Source organism: Tasmannia lanceolata, unplaced genomic scaffold (assembly GCF_043159265.1).
Source record: "Tasmannia lanceolata isolate RefF3 unplaced genomic scaffold, GAP_Taslan_0.1 ptg000024l, whole genome shotgun sequence".
Taxonomy (NCBI): Eukaryota; Viridiplantae; Streptophyta; class Magnoliopsida; order Canellales; family Winteraceae; genus Tasmannia; species Tasmannia lanceolata.
Genome location: NW_027518701.1, coordinates 15,790,705 through 15,809,726, shown reverse-complemented (window position 1 = coordinate 15,809,726; position 19,022 = coordinate 15,790,705). Strand labels below are relative to the sequence as shown.

Here is a 19,022-nt window from a genome sequence, read left to right as displayed (position 1 = left end):
AAGGTACTTCAGAATTGGAAGCGCTTGTGCACTAGGGTTTCAATGGATAGCATTGAACCAATACGGAATCTTGCACCTCCCAATATCACTAAGATTAATTTTGAAGGAAGTGTATGAGCTTGAGCTACAAGATTTTCCCCAAGGGTAAATTAGCCATCTTTATTCTAGAAGTGTTTGATATTAGTAGATAAGTGTCTCTTTTTGTTCAAGCATACACAATGAAACACCAACAATATTGTGGATCATGAGTGAACTTCTAACTGGAATGAATGTAACGCTGAAGAGAGTGGAATTTTTGTTCTCTTGAGAAGAGTGAACTTCTAACAGGTGCATTCCTCGTGTATCTAGTTACCCCCATTTAGAAATCCTATATCAGCATTTCATAGTGATGTACCTTCCCAAAAAATAAAAATAAAAATAAACACTTTGTTGTGATGTCAAACATCAACATAAGTATCGGTATCCAAGTAAGAAGTGGCCTAGATGAGAGAAGCCTCCATTAACCACAATCTACTGCATACTCAAATTTCTTGACAAGAAAAAACAAGGTATCTTCAAAACTAGAGGAAGTCTAAACTGAAGGGCGCCCTTGAATAAATAAGGTGAAAGGGTGCCCCCATTGGTTGAAAATGCATTTAATGCTTTGACTTTTACATCTTATTGGAAGCTATGTCACAAATATCTCCGATATTTTCAAAATATAGCGTTTTTATCGCAAGATTTTGATAAAACGACAAAACCCCAAACTAATCCCGAGATTTTAAAAATATAGCGATATTTCCGTTTTTATCATAAAATATCCAGATAATATCGTGATATTATGCCGATATTTTTATTTTATATTTTTTTCTTAAATTTAATATTTTTATATATTTTTAAATAATTTTAATTTTACCGTTTATTTCCAGATATAAACCCAAAAAAATTAATAAAATTAATATATCCTGAGATTTTCCCTTGCCAAGAAATTCAGGAGAACGACATTCCTGACATAGATTGAAAGTGCATTTAGTGCATTTAAGTCCATTAAATGCACTTTTAACCAATGGGGGCGCCCTTTCACCTTATTTATGCAAGGGCACCCTTCAGTTTAGACCAAGGAAGCACGGGTACCCCTAAAAAGCCTCGTACCCGTGTCGGGTGCGTATCCGGTACGGGTACGCTCGGGTACGTCCCGGGTACGCACCCAAAGATGGGTTTTTAAAAAAAACAAAATTTGAGTTTCGGGTGCGTATCGGGGTGCGCACCCGACACGCACCAGATGTTTTTTTAAAAAAAAATTAGTTGGGGAGGGGGGGTGTTATGTTACTGAATATATTAATGGGTTGTGTGGAGTAAAAAAAAAAGGGGGGGGGTGTTTAAAAATGAGATAAAAAGCAAACGAAGGGTTTTCTTTTTTAGAAAACCCTAACGCTGCTCTCTCCCCTTCTCTCTATGTGACTCCCTCTCCGGATGGATTCTCCAGCCGCGGCTCTCTCCGGCCCTCCCTCCCTCTCTCTCAAAGGTATTTCTCTCTCTCTCTCTCTCTCTCTACTGCTCTCTTTCTCTCTCTACTGCTCTCTCTCTTTCTTTCTTTTTTTGAAATGAGGAATTTTATGTGGTGTAAGGGCTTACAACAAAATGGTAGGTGTACCGTTTTGATCCAACAGCAGCTTACTTTTTGAGCTTTTTGAGGAGCTGTTGTTGGATCAAAAGACAAGGGTGGTACTTCCACCGTACAAAAGGCCTTATTGTTGTAAGCCCTTACACCATATAATTTCTCTTGAAATGATACTGCACTCTCTCTCTCTCTCTCTCTCTCTCTCTCTCTCTCTCTCTCTCTCTCTCTCTATTGCTCTCTCTCTCTCTCTTTATCTCTCCTGCTCTCTTTCTTTCTCTCCCATTTTTTTTCTTGAGATTATGCCAACTGATTGTGTTCCCCAAATCTAATTTGAGTCTGATAATAGGTTTGAGGCTCATAATCAGTTGCCACAATCTCAAAATTACAGGTTTTGTGCTATTCATTTAATTTATCTAAGGTGCCATTGTGCCAGCCATCTAGGGTTTAAGCCTTTAAGGCCCTGTTCGTTTCAGATTTTGAAATCCGATTGGGATTTGCTAGGCAATTTTGCAAAAAACCATTTCAGGGCTCATTTTCTCTGGAGAGAACATGCACCTCAGATAAATTAAATGAATAGGAAAAAATCAGTAGATGTTTGTTTAGGCTTTGTTTGTTTGAGATTGTGGGTAATTTTTACTTTAATTGTTTAGGCCTAGCTGTTTGTTTGGCAGATAAAATCTGGAGTAGAATTGAAACTTTGAAAATAAAATAATAAAAAATATTATTATATTCAGCGTACCCAAACGTACCCGCACCCGGGTTTTTTTGAAAATCACGTACCCGTGTCGTGTCGTACCCGCACCCGTACCCATGCTTCTTAGGTTTAGACTACCTCTCAAAACTAGCTGCACAATTTGTTATTTTTCCCTTGTGCATTCTATTATTGATTATGTTGTTTCTAAGAGAAAGTAGCCAATTAATTAAATATATAAATCGCCAGAATACCTTTTGAAGAACATAACCATCATGCACAGCCGCAACGGTAGTAGATCCGCCACCACTGAGAAATTGACACAAATATTTGTTAGTACTCATAATGGCAGAATGCACAACCAGTTTGTATAATAAAATGAGAGTACAGAGGTGGCCAAATAAAATCCCAATAAATCAAGATAAACTGAAAAAGAAAAGCTACAGACATGAAATCAAGAATTATCTTGAAATTTTAAAAGATTACTAAGGTATCAACACATTTTGGGCGATATGATACAACTTGGAAGGTGCAAGTAGAATATGTGCAAAATATAAACCATACAAAAATGAACCTACAAAAGAAGCATCAAAATTTAAAGAAAGGTAGACATAGGAATAGAAAGCCAAGTTAGTTTCAAAATATGACCAGATGACACAGGAATAGAAAGCCAAGGTAGACACGAATAGAAAGCAGCATATACCGATATAGTATACTACTATTACACATGATTTAGGTTTATGCATTTCGGTCATTTCAGTGTCGGTTTCGGTGGGGATGGAAGCAGAAACATGTCGGTCGTTTCATGTCGGTTTATGTGGAAATTTACTACATTTGGAGCTATTTGCTTTATCATTATATTAATATGAATTGCATGTGAAATATGATTCATGTATTATGTATAAATATTTATATGAATTTGGTAAGTACTAGATCATCATAAATGCGCCACAGTGCATGTCATAAGGAGTTCGATGTTTTTAAACCATTATGGATGATTGTCTTGCATGTGATGGTTTCTAAATGTGTATTTGTGCTTATTCTAGCATTTCTCGAAGTTTCGTCTTTAAATTCTAGATTGGCATATGCTTCAATATGTTTCCGGGATTTCACAATTCCATATGCTTCCGTGATTTTACAGGATTCCCACCGAAATCGAAACTTTTTGTTTCTGTGGCGACCGAAACCGAAATTTAAAATCATGGTAGCAACCATGGTTTTAAATTTTGACTGAAATCCGAAATTTCGGGTTTCGGTGGAGAACGAAACTGAAATCGATAATACCCGAAACCGTAAGTTTATTTCGGCCAAAATTTCTTTATCCCGAAATTTCATCCGAAATCTAAGGGATTTTCACCCAAAAATCTCGAATTTCGATAATTATTTAATATTATCCCGAAATTTCAACCAAAATTACCGAAATTAAACTAGAGAAAAAATAGGCCATCGAATTAATTTCAGCAAATTTCGGCTAAAATTTCAAAATTTCGGCTAATATTTTGGTTAAAATTTCGGTTTCGATGAGGACCGAAATGCATTCCGAAACCGAAATTTGAAACCATGATAGCAACAACCTTGACCTCTTAAAACATCCATTCAAGTCATGCAACAAATTCCTATAGACAAATATGCATGATTAAATTAGAGAGCTGATAAATTCTCCCCTCCTTTTTTCCGTGGCAAACTCCCTTTTCCATAAAATTTCACAGATGACTGGATGATATGGACCATATAATATCAGTCATCTCTCTTGCTGCACTTCAAAGAACCCAACAATCTGATCCATCTATTGGTCTCCAATCTTGAGACCTGCTTGAACGATTCGCAAACGATAAGAGGCAGGGAGATTTGCCAAGAAAAAGTATCAAGATCGTCAGATCCAGCAGCATGAAAGAACAAGGAGCAGTTGAAAGTTTAGAATGATAAAATTGGGGATGTGATAGCACATGCCAACACAAAGACGGTCTTTGTATTTCAGTCGAGGTCAAGATCATTGTGGTAGAAATAGAGGGAAAAAGAGTTGAGACTTGACACACACACACACACACACACACACACAGCGGCATTACCCAATCATTCATGAAACTATGGAAAGGGGGCGCCCATCATAAAATTAAGGGGTGAATATATCAGCTCCGTAAAATTATTATTGTAGTTAAATCAGTAGGAAACCATGATGGGCAAGCATGTTTGGCCATTATATCTCTTGTTAAGCAAGCAGAATAGATAACACAAAAAGAAGAAAACAAACATGTTCATATATCTTCAATCAAAGTAAATAACTAATATGAAGACGACCATGTAGTCACTAGTTGATTGGGAAAGCACGAGTAATCAAGTCAAAATGACGTAGAAGAGTATCAAAGAAAATAGACAAAAGAAAAAAAAAGGATGAAAGAGAAAGGATAGTTAGACTATAAGTTGATGAAGAAAGATCATACAAAGATACTTTAGATGTAAACAGGAAACACTATATCAATCACTCCACAACTTTCATGTTCCACAGACACAATCAGACACAAGAAAACATGAGGGAAATGTAGATATGAACAATAACAAGATTCTTTTGCAGTGTTGGGATAAGTATAGAACAAAAGTAAGGCATAATACACAGTATATATGCAATAACATTTTATAAATTACCTACAACAATCTACTTGGTATCTATTTTTCTAGAATGAATTAGTAAATATGCAGGCCAATGACAAATGTGACTAGAAGATGAACAAATTCAATCGTTAAGATGCTAATAAGATATTTTGAGGCAAGAAAGACTTAGAACATCGTAATGGTGAAAAGGCCTAGAGCAACTTAAAAGGGTTTGCGTGTGTTAACCACTTAACCTAGCATCTGCCTCTAGTTGAAATGACATTTGTCCCAGAATTTGTAGATCAATTGAGAAGGAAAACCAAGCACAATGGAGCTAAACAGAAATCCGACTAAGCAGCTGTGGCAAGGATCGCCCTTGCCCCGGATGGGATCCTTCCTGGGCAAGGTTTAAATTCCGGTTTCGGGTTCGGTCAGAATGGAAATGGAAACATTTCGGTTTCAGTGGAAATTTCGGTGGAACTGTTGTAAAATCACAGAAACATATGGAAACATCTGAAAATGATGAAATTTTAAGATGAAACATTGGGAAATGCTAGAATAAGCACAAATACATACTTAGAAACCATCACATAACCAATAAAACCATCCGTAATGGCTTAATCCCATCGTTATCATTCAAAAAAATGGCTTAATCCCATCGAATACCTATGACTAAAATAAATCACATCGAACACCTAGTGACATGCATTGTCGCGGATCTCTAACATAGTAAAGTCAATAGAGAAATATAATGAAGTGAAGTATAAAAGATACAATGACTAGTCTCCCACTTAAGGACCCCAACTCTATGTCAATACCACATAGAGTTACAAGGTATTAATCGTCCCATGCCGATCTAACATCCCATGCATAAGATGAGGTTATTTGTTCTGTAGTTCAATGATGTTGCCTACCAGATATCATTCTCTACATTAATAAAATGAAATGAAATACAAATAATGAAATCTTTTTCATTTTTTTTATTTTTATTTTTTTGTCGTTCCGACCATTTTAGTCGATTTTCAGAAATTTCAGTCAAAATTCTAGAGAAATAATGATGTAAAAGGAAGTCATATAGATTTCGTTTCAGTGGGGTGGAAATTGAAATCTCGATCATTCTGGGGAAATTTTGGGAAATTCAAAATCATGCTCTTGCGATTTTGAAGTTGAACTTTGATGAGTCAAGTCTCGGAAATCCAGGCCCTGCTAGCATTGGAGGTCTGCTAAAGAGCCCTTTGAGTGAGGTTAGATGGGCTTTCTTAGGTCTCATCAGCGAGAAAGAACCTAATGAGGCAATTTGTCCATGCTCCTCTGTGTGGTATGCTATTTGATTAAAATGCAATAGATCGTCTCATCATCTATGTCACAAATTATTTTTATCGTTCTCGGGAATTTCTCGGCAAGGGAAAATCTTGGGATATATTAAATATTTTTATTTTTCGGGTTTATATCATGAAAAATGATAAAAATAAAACTATTTAAAAAATATATAAAATATAAATTTAAGATAAAATATAAAATAAAAATATTGTAAAAATATCAGGTTAATATAGTGATATTATCGCGACATTTTATGACAAAAATGAAAATATAGCTATATTTTTAAAATCTCGGGATTATTTCAATATTTTGTCGTTTTATCAAAATGTCACGATAAAAACGTGATATTTTGAAAATATCGGAGATATTTGTGACATAACTCATCTATTTTGGTATTTTGCCGTTTTATCAAAATGTCACGATAAAAAAGTGATATTTTGAAAATATCGGAGATATTTGTGACATAACTCATCATAGAGGGGGATTCCCTCAATGCTATTAGGCGTGTGAGTAACATGATTTCTATCCTTGGAGATTCGCTAACACCATCGAAGAAATTCAGGATGTGATCAAGTCAAAATGTGGATCGTCGACATGTTTGGCATTCGGCTACCAGTGAGCCAGACCAGATTGCCCACTCTGGGATTGATAGAGATCATATTACTGTTTTGTATTTTCTTCCTCCTTGAGTCCTTGTAGTCTTGGTAGCTTTGTTTCTTTTCTTTCTAGGGGTTGTGATTTATCTTCTTTTTCTTTTTCTTTTTCTTTTTTTGAGTCCCCCTCGGCCTTGTCATTTCATTTTTCTCTATTTCTTACTGATATTTTATTGTCATTCAAAAAAATGGAGGTAAGCAGGATTTTTTTTTTTTTAAATGGTTACCAAATATATTAATGAAATGACCGAGATGGTCAAGGAACACAGAGAGAAAGAGAATACAACATTAATAAGAAAATACAAAGACAAAATCACGGCGGGAGAGAATCAAAGAGAGCTAGAGAACCCTTAAAGACTCCCTTTTTTTTTAAAAGAAAATCCTTAAAGACTCCTTCTCTAGCTAAACTATCCGCAACCTGATAAGCCGATCACCGAACTTGAATAAACTCTGCCTTCATGGGTCTCACCCAGTCAAACATCTCATTGAACAACCGAACTTGAATAAACTCTACCTTCATGGGTCTCACCCAGTCAAAAATCTCATTGAACAACCTCTTAAATCTCCAAGGAGGTTTATGCACACCTTTGAGCTATCTAATAATATTTGATGAGTCTCCTTCTACCACTATATTATCAAGGTTGTTTTTCTTAATTAGCTCCAGACCTTGGTATGCAGCGCGCACTTCTGCCTCCGAAGCGTCGACCGTCCCAATAGGCCCAGCATAAGCCCATAGAACCGCTCCCAACTCGTTTCTAAGAACTCCACCCAACACCAGTAGGACCAGGATTCCCCAAGCTTGAGCCATCAAAGTTACGCTCTAAGGAACCTGGCAGAGGGGGTATCCAATCTTAAATCGTCTTCTGTATTCTCTCCCCGCTGACACCAATGTCCTTCCACCTCTCCCAAGGTCATATGCAGACATAAATTTAAATGATGGGCAAGATTTTTACCCAAGAAATAGATGACGCAATCACTTACCTTTTCTTCATCAATTCTAAATAGAAAGAGGAAGAGCTCTTGGATTTGCCTTTGAAAACCCTAGCATTCCTTTCCTTCGAAATGACCCATAATTTTTATTTTTTTTGAAATATTAATATATTGAAGGAAGGAACCGAGAAGGTTCACAAAATACAAAGAAAAGGAAAAAGAAAATAAAATTTACGGAGGGAGATAATCAAACCACTCTCAACTAGCCCTGCTAACCCCAAATTTGGCAAGGGAATCAGATTTGCCATTTGCCGATCTCCGAATATGTGAGAAAAGGTAGCCGAATCATAAACATAATCAGAGATCTCATCCATAATACTGAGGAATCTCCACGGTGGCGAAGCAGAACCATAATCAGAGATCTCATCGAAATGACCCATAATGTGGCCAGAAAAGACATGTACCATAGAATTTTGCCTCTTTCGTTCCACGGATTAGCCTTCCAACTTAGTAGCAAGTCTAGAAGGGATTCAGGAAAAACCCAGGATATGACGAATCTATTATTCAGCTTACTTCAAATGTCTCTAGCAAACTTGCAATGAATGAATAAGAAGTCCACCGTCTTAATTCTTTCCTTTATTGCTGCCCGTTCAAAAGTACCTACTCTAGGAGGGACTGGAATAGTCCACACACTAGCCACTCTGGAAGACGCTAGACTAGTCAATAAATGTAAATGATGATAGAATGACTTGATTGTGAATTAAACAGGGGTTAATATTGCGTGGTATTATTCAGAAAATACTTCCTATGAGGTTAGGAAACAATTGAAGTAAAAAGATCCCATGTATACAGTGCTACAGAATTAAATGCATCAAAGCAAGATGTTAAATTAGGATCGTCAGAATCATTCAAAATAATTACGGCCATAAATATAGATATAGTAGAATGAATAACATTATATAGATTTGACAGAACAAAACCAAAAGGAATGTACTGATTCAGACTACGAAATGCATTTAAGTACTGAGAATTGTGTGTAGGAATAGCCAAAGCCCTCGATAGCAAGTAGCAAGAGCACTTTGCAGAAACCATATAATGAGGTCACAAGATTGAAATTCATTGAGTTATCTTTGTAAAAGCCTAAAAGGTTTTGTTCTGCCCAGACCAACTTATGTAAAAGAAAAAACTGTCCATGAATAACAATATAAAATGCCAAGGAGAAAAATGAAACTAGAACAAGTATTAAAGTAAATTAACTCCAACCTGTCAACAACCAATGAGGTTGCACGTCCAGAAGCAAAAGATGTGAGAACCTGACAATGGAAAAGACAAAAGTTTAAGGGTCCAAGATTACAAACAATCATGGACTGGTAAGAATGGAAAAATGAAGAATACAATAACAAACATGTGATTGTGATTCGAATTGAATTGAAGTTCAGGTAGAAAGATAAACAAGCAAGGATGGACCAAAAGCATACAGCATTCTTGGCTAAAAACAATGCTGGGACTTGGTATTTTTCAAACATAAGCTCCGCCGTCCTGTCAGATATGCCAAAGAAAAAGTTATATCACTCTCCATAAACAGTAACAGGTTATGTACCTTTTAAACAATAAATCATGGAAGGCAATCAAAACATATTAAGATATTAGAATAAAATCAAACAAAATGCAATAACGTTAAACAGCAATATCTACAATGTTGGTATCTCATAGTTGGTACTGTTTAGAGAGGTGGTTTTCTTAAGACATCCCTATAATAGGGGTCTTTCATCAAGGGCAATTGGGTCTTTTGCTATCATACAACTTTATATATATATATATATATAAGATATATAGACACACACACATGAGTTGTTATAAAACCTACTCCTATTCTCTCCCACTCGTATTCCATTTCTATCCCATCTCTTTCATCTAACCTCAGCTGCAAAGGAAGTTCCTTACAACAAAATTGGACATTCAAATAATCAAATGGGCTGAGATTAGAAGCAAAAGGAAAACAAGGCTGGCCTCAACCATTTCAAGCCTCTCATTTTTTGTGCGACTAATTCCTCACGGTGGAGGTTACATCAACTCTTGTTTCGAACAAAAAAAAAAGATGCCATTATGAAGCTTTATGGACACAATCTCCGTGAAATATATGAAATACTGAACAAATGAATGTCCAAAAAGTGAAATCATTTTTTATTTTTTTAATTTCGGTTTTTGATTCAATTTCAATTGCCATGGAAACAAAAATGTTTCGGATTGGATTGGAAATTTCAGCTGAAATATGGTAAAATCACGGAAACGCTATGATTTGTGGACACGGACACAAGTGTCGCATGTCGACACCAACACGGAGTGTCGGACACGGCAAACCCCCAAAATTTATTAACAGGGACATGGCTAAAATACAAAGTATATATAATCATAATTTATCGATATGAATTAGTGTGTCAAGTTTTGACACGGATATGAGTTGTCTGACATGGCAGCATCTAAAAATCTAGAAATGGTGACACGTTCATACACATAAAATTATTGATTATTACACAAATATGTGCCCACAAACCCACATTAACTCTAACACTCCAAGCAATGCATTTAAAAGTGTCCAAACGAGTGTCGACACGTGTGGACACACGTGTCGTGTCGAACACAGCAGGACACATGTGTCAACAATAAATTCAAAGTGACGACTAAATCATAGCGGAAACATTTTGAAACATATGCAGATGATTAAACTTTGAAACATCAGAAAATGACAGAATAAGCAAAAAATACACACTTAGAAACCATAACATAAGAAAGACAACCATAACATGTACTGTCGTGCATGTCTAATAATTCAGCAAATATCACATTTCACATGTAATTCGTATAAACATTTACACATAATACATATATTATATTTCCCATGCAATATATATAAATATAATTATTAAATTATATAACACATACTGATATATTATATTATAATTATTGTATACACTTACTGTTTTGGTTTTAGTATAAGTTTTGGATTCAGTATGTGTTTCGGTGGGGATGGAAATAGAAATATTTTGGTGGTTTTGTGTCAATTTCGGTGGAAATTTAAAACTATGTTCAAACAAATGCTTTCATTTTCCTTTAGCTCACTCTAATAGTACCAAACCCCCTATCCCGACCTATACTTCCTATGACAATTTCCCTCAAAAGTCCTTATATTCTTCATCCAGTCTCAATAACCACTTCCCAAAAGGAGTAGTGCTTAAAAACTCTGACTTGAATGAGAACCCGGCCTAGGCAAAAGGGAGTCAACGTAGACAAGTCAATGATTGGCACACTGTCTTCATTAACTTAGGCGAGTCAGATGAGTTCTGATTGAATTGGTAGAGCAAAACACAAAATCGGACCACAATTCGACCAACAAAATAGACTCAAACAAGTCGATGATTAGACTCGGGAAGTTTTTAAATAGCAATATTGAACAAGAACGCATTTATGAGGGTAACCCTTTCCCCAAAATAGAAGGCACTTCTTCCAATGAGACAACTTTTTTCTCCATATGTCTACCTCATGGCCTTACAACGCCTTCAAAGGTTTACCTATTCTAAGAGGTAAGCCGTGGTAGGCCATGGGTAAACTCGCAACTTTAATATCAATGACACGGCTGACTCAGTTAAAGTCTCATTCGTGCAGTAACACCTGCTAAAGGTGCCAGCTCTTTAAAAAAAAGTATAAGAATTGTATTTATGAATCTAAACAGTTGCATGGTAGTGGAAGGGACTCTAGCAATGTTATTACTTGAGCCTAGTAAGTGAATCCAGGTTCTTGGAGATTGGCACATATTCTTGAAGAAATTTAAGCATCTTCTAGGTTAGAGGTGTCTTTTTGTCATACTATGTGAGGCAGATATGTTGGTTGATCAAGATTTAAACAGAATCCTCATCCAATTGGCTCGAGGCTCAATCCCTAAAGAAAAAACTTCAGAACTATTTGGAAACGAAAACATGTGACATAATAATCCTTGACTGATTCAGCCGTGACATTGATATTAAAGTTGTGAGCTTACCCATGGCCTACCACGGCTTACCTCTTAGAATAGGTAAACCTTTGAAGGCGTCGTAAGGCCATGAGGTAGACATATGGATACAATAAAAAAAAATCCATAGAAAAAACTTCAGAACTATTCGGAAACAAAAACACGTGACATAATAGTCCGTAAAAGAATTCAAATTCCTAATTTCAGTGAGTTCTCAATTAATAAAAGAAAGCCCATTAAATGTCAAATTCATTGCCAGATCACCTTTCTCTTTGCAGTGGTGTATTAGTAGATGGTTCTGCAAGCAGCATAGGATGCTCTTTAGGATCAATTAACAAGCGTTCCCTGCAGAAGACAGAAGTCATATAACACAATATCTTGTTATTCTCATAGTAATCAAACTCTACTATTCAAAACCCTATGAGCATGCTGAATTCAAAATGAAAGCAGAATAACACACTAGAGTGCATCATTTTTATTTTAAGTAATGATGAAGGTTAAACCCTGATTTCAACACAAAATGCTACAATCAAGGCAGAGAGGTCAACTGCAAACTTCTGATAGTTAGCAAACTGCCAACATAAGTCTTCAGATGCATGTTGTAAGTTGTAGGTGTGAAGCAAATAGGAGCTTAAAATGATGCCAAATATAAGCAAAAGCAACCAGAGAGCAGACAATAGAAAAATAAATGTCTTGGTAGGGAAACAAGACAAAAAAATGACAAGCCCACACACGCGCGGCCGGCCGAGCCGCCACAAACAGGTTGCTTCTTGAAAGGATGTATAGCTTAGATGTGTCAAGCTTAACTGCATAGAAATGTGTATTTTTGTTGGTCATTTATTGTGTATAAAGACACATAATACAACCCCATGCGGGCAATAGACAAGTCTAAGACCAAGACATTAATGCAATAGCAATAACTCTCTATTGCGTGCTACCATATGTTGGATTAGTAAATGAATCTTGGAGGAGAAACAATCCCCGGGCCTAGTCTGTGTCATTTTACCTTAAGATATCAATGACAAATAAGAATTTCTCCAAGGCAACCATTATGTAGGACAACAATGTGATCTTGAAAATGAAGTGGAGCATGTGCAAAGGATGGAGCATCGAAACGTTGTTAAAACCAATACAAGGAGAGCCAAGATATAGATTGTTCATGACCCAGAATTAGACCAGCGATATGAGCCAAAGAAGGGAAAAGTACTGCTCTGAGACAAGTTTTGACGCAGATGAACCCATAATTAATACTAAAGTGACTTTTTATTTTAGTCAGAGTTCTAAATGAGTCTTTTATGAGAGTTTAAGTCATAGGGGCATGATAGATATTTTTAAGTTTCACTTAAGTTAGATAAGTGAATTACAATAAAAAAGGATTCACAGCATTCCCACGACACTATTAATGTCACCATTCGTATCATTGCTCATAGGGTTTCAAAGGGAGCTTTAAGTGAGTATTTTTATCAAAAATGGGAAGCTTTTAATTCACGGTTTTAGAGCTTTCTAATTCTCTATGTGTGTGTGTGTAGAGAGAGAGAGAGGGAAGGAGGGAGAGATGAATGCTAAACTGAAGGGCACCATGCAAAAACCAGCTACTACAGGGCGCTCCATTCTTGGGCAGATTTTGTATCCTTTGAAATAAGAAAGGAGTTAGGGTTTCACTACCTATTTCTTGTTCGTGGGATTTTCTTGGAGAAGAAAATTCAGATTGCGAGATTTTTAAAGCAATTTTTGCGAGATTTTTAAAGCAATTTTTGCAAGATTTGCATCCGTTTGATATATGATTGTAATCGAGCTGGATTAGATATATTTTTTTGCTGTAAATTTCATTCTTGTGGACTGATTAGTTGAAGGTTAGTTTCCAACATTTTCTATAGCAATTGAACTTCTTCTTTTAGAAGTATCTTGTTGATATTTATAACCAAGAGCTACCAACGACTCTTGGATTTTATTTCGGTTATAAGTTGTATCGTAATTTGGTAGCAGAGAGCCAATCCATAGAGGAGCACTAATTATCATACCTCGAATGGCAAAAAGAAATGTAGCAAAGCTACAAATTACATGTTATGGTTTTTATAAAATCAACAATTAGCCCAAGAGGCTGCAGAATGATATAAAAAACATTCTGTGCAGATTTGGTACTCACTTGAAAGCATAGTCCCATATATTGTCAACAATTTCCCAATCAACGACCACTCCATCCTTCATAGGTGAAAGCACCTAAATAAGAGGTCAAGAACAAAATTAGAAAGAATAAAAAGCAAGACCTCCAATACAACATATAGAAAAACCACAAAAAAGAAAATAGAATAAGTAAATCCACAGCCCAACCTCCATATGGTCCCGACGATATTCTAGGGCTTGAGATCCCACATATAATTTGCGTTTTCCCTTCGCTTTATCCGAATCTGAGAAAGGTCTGACAATATTCTTGGAATCCATAACAGATTCAGATTCAGACTTGACAGCATCGTCAACTCCCGTCTGATCAATGGATCCAACAACCTTAACAAAAATATATCTTGTCTGAGGATAACTACGCAGCAAATTTTTTTTCACAAAACACATCACTACAGGCTTAAGATATAGAAAGACCAAACACCCAGTTGGCAACCAGTGAAACAAATGTTTACCGCAGCATGTCACTAGAATTAAATGGCAGAGATCACAATTCAAATTTGAATAAATCAGTTAAAACATAACAAAATCAGGAAGATTTCAAAGCAAGTCTTTTGAGCATACTGTCATCACATATCTATATACATTTATATATTTAACTCATTTACAGTACAAGAGATTGTCATTCAAACACACACTTACTGATGGAAACACAGCCTTAGGCGCATCTTCGCCAGCATAACCAGCTTTGCATGTGTGAGAACCCAAGTCAAGTACTATAGCTGACACTTCATCTATGCACACAAAGGCAATCATAAAAAACTAACAAGCTTGCATTGTGAAACAACTAATTACTCCAAAAGCTTAAGCTGTAAAAGAGTTGGTTTTATTTAATCATTTATGTTTCAACACCAACTCACATGTGGCCCCTTCTTGTAGGGATTGAACATATTTTAATATGAAGGAGTTGTTGGGCTTTGAATTTGAACCCCAGACGCAATAGCTCTGATACCGTATGAAACAACCAATTACTCCAAAGGCTTATGTTGTTAGAGTTGGTGTTTTTTAATCATTTATATTTCAACACTCCTCATGTGGGCCCCGCTTTCTTTTGGGTTGGCCGCACACATGGATTTTTAACAGCAAGGAGCTTTTGGTTACTGAACCCACGACCTGCCGTGAGGCAATAGCTCTGATATAACATGAAAACAACCAATTGCTTCCAAAGCTTAAGCTGTTAAGCCCTATTTGTTTAAGATTTTAAAAACTGATTGTGATTGCCAAAACAATAATTGGACTCAAATTTAAACATAATTTTGAGACCAATAGTCGGTTTGGCACTCATAATCGGTTGTCATAATCTTAAACGAACAGGGTCTTAGAGTTGGTATTATTCAATCATTTATTTTTACAACAAATTAGGCCAAAAGCTTAAGCTGTTAGGCTATGTTCGTTTTAGATTATGAATACTAATTGTTAGTCCCAAACCAATTATTGGACTGAAAGTTAAACATAATTTTGAGTCCAATAATTGGTTTGGACTAACAATCAGCTGTCATAATCTAAAATGAACAATGCCTTAGAGTTTGCGTCATTTAATCATTTAATTTTCAATACGCATTGCAACTAAAAACCCTAAATACTGAAACCAAACTAAAATTCTGTAACTTTACTACATACATTCAACACGAGGAAATCAAAAGCCAATAAATACATAAATAAGAAAAACATATATCGTACTCACCACCTCCATACATGATTTTGAGATTAAATAAAAGTTCTACAACAGAATAAACACCTGCAAAAGAGAGGATCTGTAAGAATTCCGTTTTCTTTCTTTCATTTTATTCAACAAAGTCCATAAAAAAAGTCACATAAACGAGAAGGATTCAAAGTATTGCCTCAATAATGTCTAAAAAGATAATAGAAACATGTGCAGACGAATCCAAGGGTGTAGAAGTGAGATTTGAGATGAGAATGGGGTTTTACTTACAATAAAGGCGGAGAATGAAACCCTAGTTTTGGAAAAGGATGAACCCTAGTTTCGGAAAAGAGCTCTTTTCTTCCACAAACCCTAGCTCAAATTTTCTCTTCGTTTTGCTCTTTGGCTCCGTTCACTTGTTTTCTCGGGAAAGGAAAAGAAAAGGTTTCCCGAGAATCTGGCGTGGCAAAAAGGAAACGAAATCCCGAGAAATTGTGCAGGAAAAGGTTTCCCACGCCTGTTCACTTGCGCAGGAAATCCCGGGAAGCTGTGCAGGAAGAGGTTTCCCGCGCTTGTTCACTTGCGCTGAAAATCCCGAGAAATTTATAATTTGAAGCTTATGAAATTAAAAAATATAAAACGATGAAAAAAAAACACAACTGATCAATGAGAGGGTTAAATGGTCATTTGCTTCAAAAAGTGGGATTTGTGTCTACAATCTATATTATTCATTTGTTTGCCCACACCAAGGATACGTTATCCCAAAATTCTTTCTAATTAGACGATTTTTAGGTGTGCCCCAGTGTGTATTACGGCCATTTGTAGGTGAGCCTATATTTTGAAAAATACAATGAAGCCCACCTTGTTCAAAGATCCAAACCATTCAGTTGTTTTGGTCCCAATATTTATACATTATGCCTCAAAAATCATCGCCATTGGATTACCTAACCCTCTAATTTGTTGATAAACTATAGCAAGATAAATTATAATATGAAGGGCCTTATGAACATGTACTCATCATCCCATCCTTGATAATGGATCCAACAGCAGCTCACTTTTTGAGGAGTGTTGGCTAAAATGGGATTGCTGGGAGTGTTGGCCCCTTTTCATTCACCCCTATTTTTCAAAAACCCCCCAACTCCTCATCTTCTCCGACCAACCTACCGGAATCCGGCACCCCCATCAACTTCTCGGACACCCCTCTACAACCGCCATTATCTTCTTTGCTATACTCACGACCCCTATCTATCTTCTCAAACCACATTGCCTTAACCCCAAGAACCCTAACCAGCAATCTTCTTTCTCCAGTCAACAAACCCATTGCAACTCTCATATTATTTTATTTTTAAAAAAAAAAAAAATTTACCCATTTCTATCAGAAAAACCCCTAACATGAACCAATCAAAACAAAACCTAGATTACAAATTCCAACCTGGGAGAGTGGGAGGAATGTAGAACCAATATAGCTTCAACACCACCACCTCCTTCCAAACCTGCAACAAATTAAGAACCCTAGTTCAGAACTGAAAAAATAAAAACCCTAGCTTTAAATCAAGCCAAAGTGGTGTGCTTTTCAAAATTAAAAACCCTAGCTTTTTTAGGGGATCTTTCTGAAAACCACCTCAGGTGGGGTGCTTTAAACAGGAGCGAAAATCAAACTGGGTGGAGATCTTTAAACTGGATTGAAAAAAAAAAAACCCTAGCTTTAAACTGGAGGAAGGAGAGAGATACAGCGGGGGGAGAATGGCGTACCTGAGGAGAATGCCCTATCTTCCCGGGTTGAAGTGGCTGCAAAAACTAGGGTTTCGGTGGAAGACGAAGTCACTGGTTTAAGTTTTGCAGCGAGAGGAATGCCCTTTTTTTGCCCCACGCGACTTCGTTTTCTCGAGAAAAGGAATCGCACCGATTTTAGTCGGATTTGGTTTCCCACTCTTGTGGGAAAAAGAGGTATCTACGTCATTTTCAATCTTTTCCATGTCATTTTCTACATTATCCATCTGGGCTCTGTTTTTTTCGAAGGAAAACAAGTGAACAACGATATTTTAGCTTTCTCGGGAAAAAAAAAATGGGTATTTTCCCGGGATTCAATTTCCCAATAACGCAAGTGAAAAAGTCACATAAACTAGAATGATTCAAAGTATTGCCTCAATAATGTCTAAAAGATAATAGAAACATGAGCAGACGAATCAAAAGGTGTAGAAGTGAGATTTGAGATGAGAATAGGGTTTTACTTACAATAAAGGGGGAGAATGAAACCCTAGTTTTGGAAAAGGATGAAACCCTAGTTTCGAAAAAAGAGCTATTTTCTTCCACGAACCCTAGCTCAAATTTCCTCTTCGTTTTGCTCTTTAAGTCTGTTCTTAATTTTTTAAAATTAAAGTTTTTTTTTCTCATTCTAATTCTCAATACCGGCAATCCAAACGTGGCCTAAAGATTCCCACGCTCTACCATCAACATCACCTCTATTGTTATTTGGGATTTGCTAGGCAATTTCGCATAAAGCCATGAGCCTGCGTGGTTGATCTCGCATGCAAAAGTCAGCCGCAAAATGGCTTTCCATGAAATTGCCTAGCAAATCCCTTGTTATTTTGTGTCTTGATCTACAAAAGTATCAAGTACTGAGCTGAAGTGTTAAACTATTGTTAGCCCAAAGGTTCCCCATGGGTTCAACTAATCACATTTTCCTTGTTGTTTTGATGTTAGCAAACCTAAATTGATTAGTTTTTGTGGACTAATGTGTTGTGTTGTTTTGTAGTGTTGTGTCTTAGATAGGAACTTGACATGTCATATCGTCATTACACAATACAACATAACACATGGCTTGAGGATCAACATGCACAAATGAACCAAGAGAGCTTTCACACAATGAAGACAGCATCCATGGAAGATGTTCAAGCATAGAGCTCAAGTTGAGGATCCCACAAGCAAGCCTACCAAATGCCAAGAGGAGCTTGAAGTTGAATAAAATGTTGGTGACCTTCTCATGCCTCAAAAGTGAAGATTCATTCAAGAGAGGAAGTCACATGGACCATGCATTCTCAAGTGTTCACTTACAAGCCAAGAGCCCAATGAAGACCTTTGAAGCCAATACGATCAAGGCGCTAAGTAGTTTAACTTTCTATATTGTATTCGAGATCTCTTTCAAGTGCTTTTGCATTTCAAAGTGTTTTCAAACCTTTTTAAAAACCAACCTTGAGACCTATTTCAATTTCATGCAAAAAAAATTTCAAAGGTCTTAAACACTGTTAAAACAAAAGGCAATATCCCAAGAACCAAAGTTCAATTGCCAAGTTCAGAAATGACATCAAACTAACAGTTACATAGTGAACAACAGAACTTATTTCTACTTCAATTAGTCAACAATATTTTTAAATATTTTTACAAATATTTTTAATAGATAGATCTCATCGTTT

The 19,022-nt window shown here is 36.3% G+C and overlaps 1 protein-coding gene across 3 annotated transcripts in view; it reads right to left on the bottom strand.

The window, feature by feature from the left end:
- The window catches only part of ARP4 (actin-related protein 4), a 43,061-nt gene extending 25,960 nt beyond the window's left edge, over positions 1–17,101 (bottom strand). Inside the window, exons 1-10 of one of the 3 annotated variants that reach the window (XM_077367157.1) lie at positions 17,042–17,101; positions 15,901–16,194; positions 15,652–15,705; positions 14,610–14,701; positions 14,121–14,294; positions 13,936–14,009; positions 12,054–12,134; positions 9,262–9,322; positions 9,047–9,096; positions 2,546–2,600 (exon numbers count right to left, since the gene is read on the bottom strand). In XM_077367157.1, the coding sequence (XP_077223272.1) occupies positions 2,546–2,600; positions 9,047–9,096; positions 9,262–9,322; positions 12,054–12,134; positions 13,936–14,009; positions 14,121–14,294; positions 14,610–14,701; positions 15,652–15,664 (600 nt within the window). In that variant the 5' untranslated portion in view covers positions 15,665–15,705; positions 15,901–16,194; positions 17,042–17,101. The remainder of the gene's footprint in view (positions 1–2,545; positions 2,601–9,046; positions 9,097–9,261; positions 9,323–12,053; positions 12,135–13,935; positions 14,010–14,120; positions 14,295–14,609; positions 14,702–15,651; positions 15,706–15,900; positions 16,195–17,041) is intronic. The other 2 variants (XM_077367156.1, XM_077367158.1) reach the window with 2 other exon arrangements.
- Positions 17,102–19,022: the final 1,921 nt, after the last annotated feature.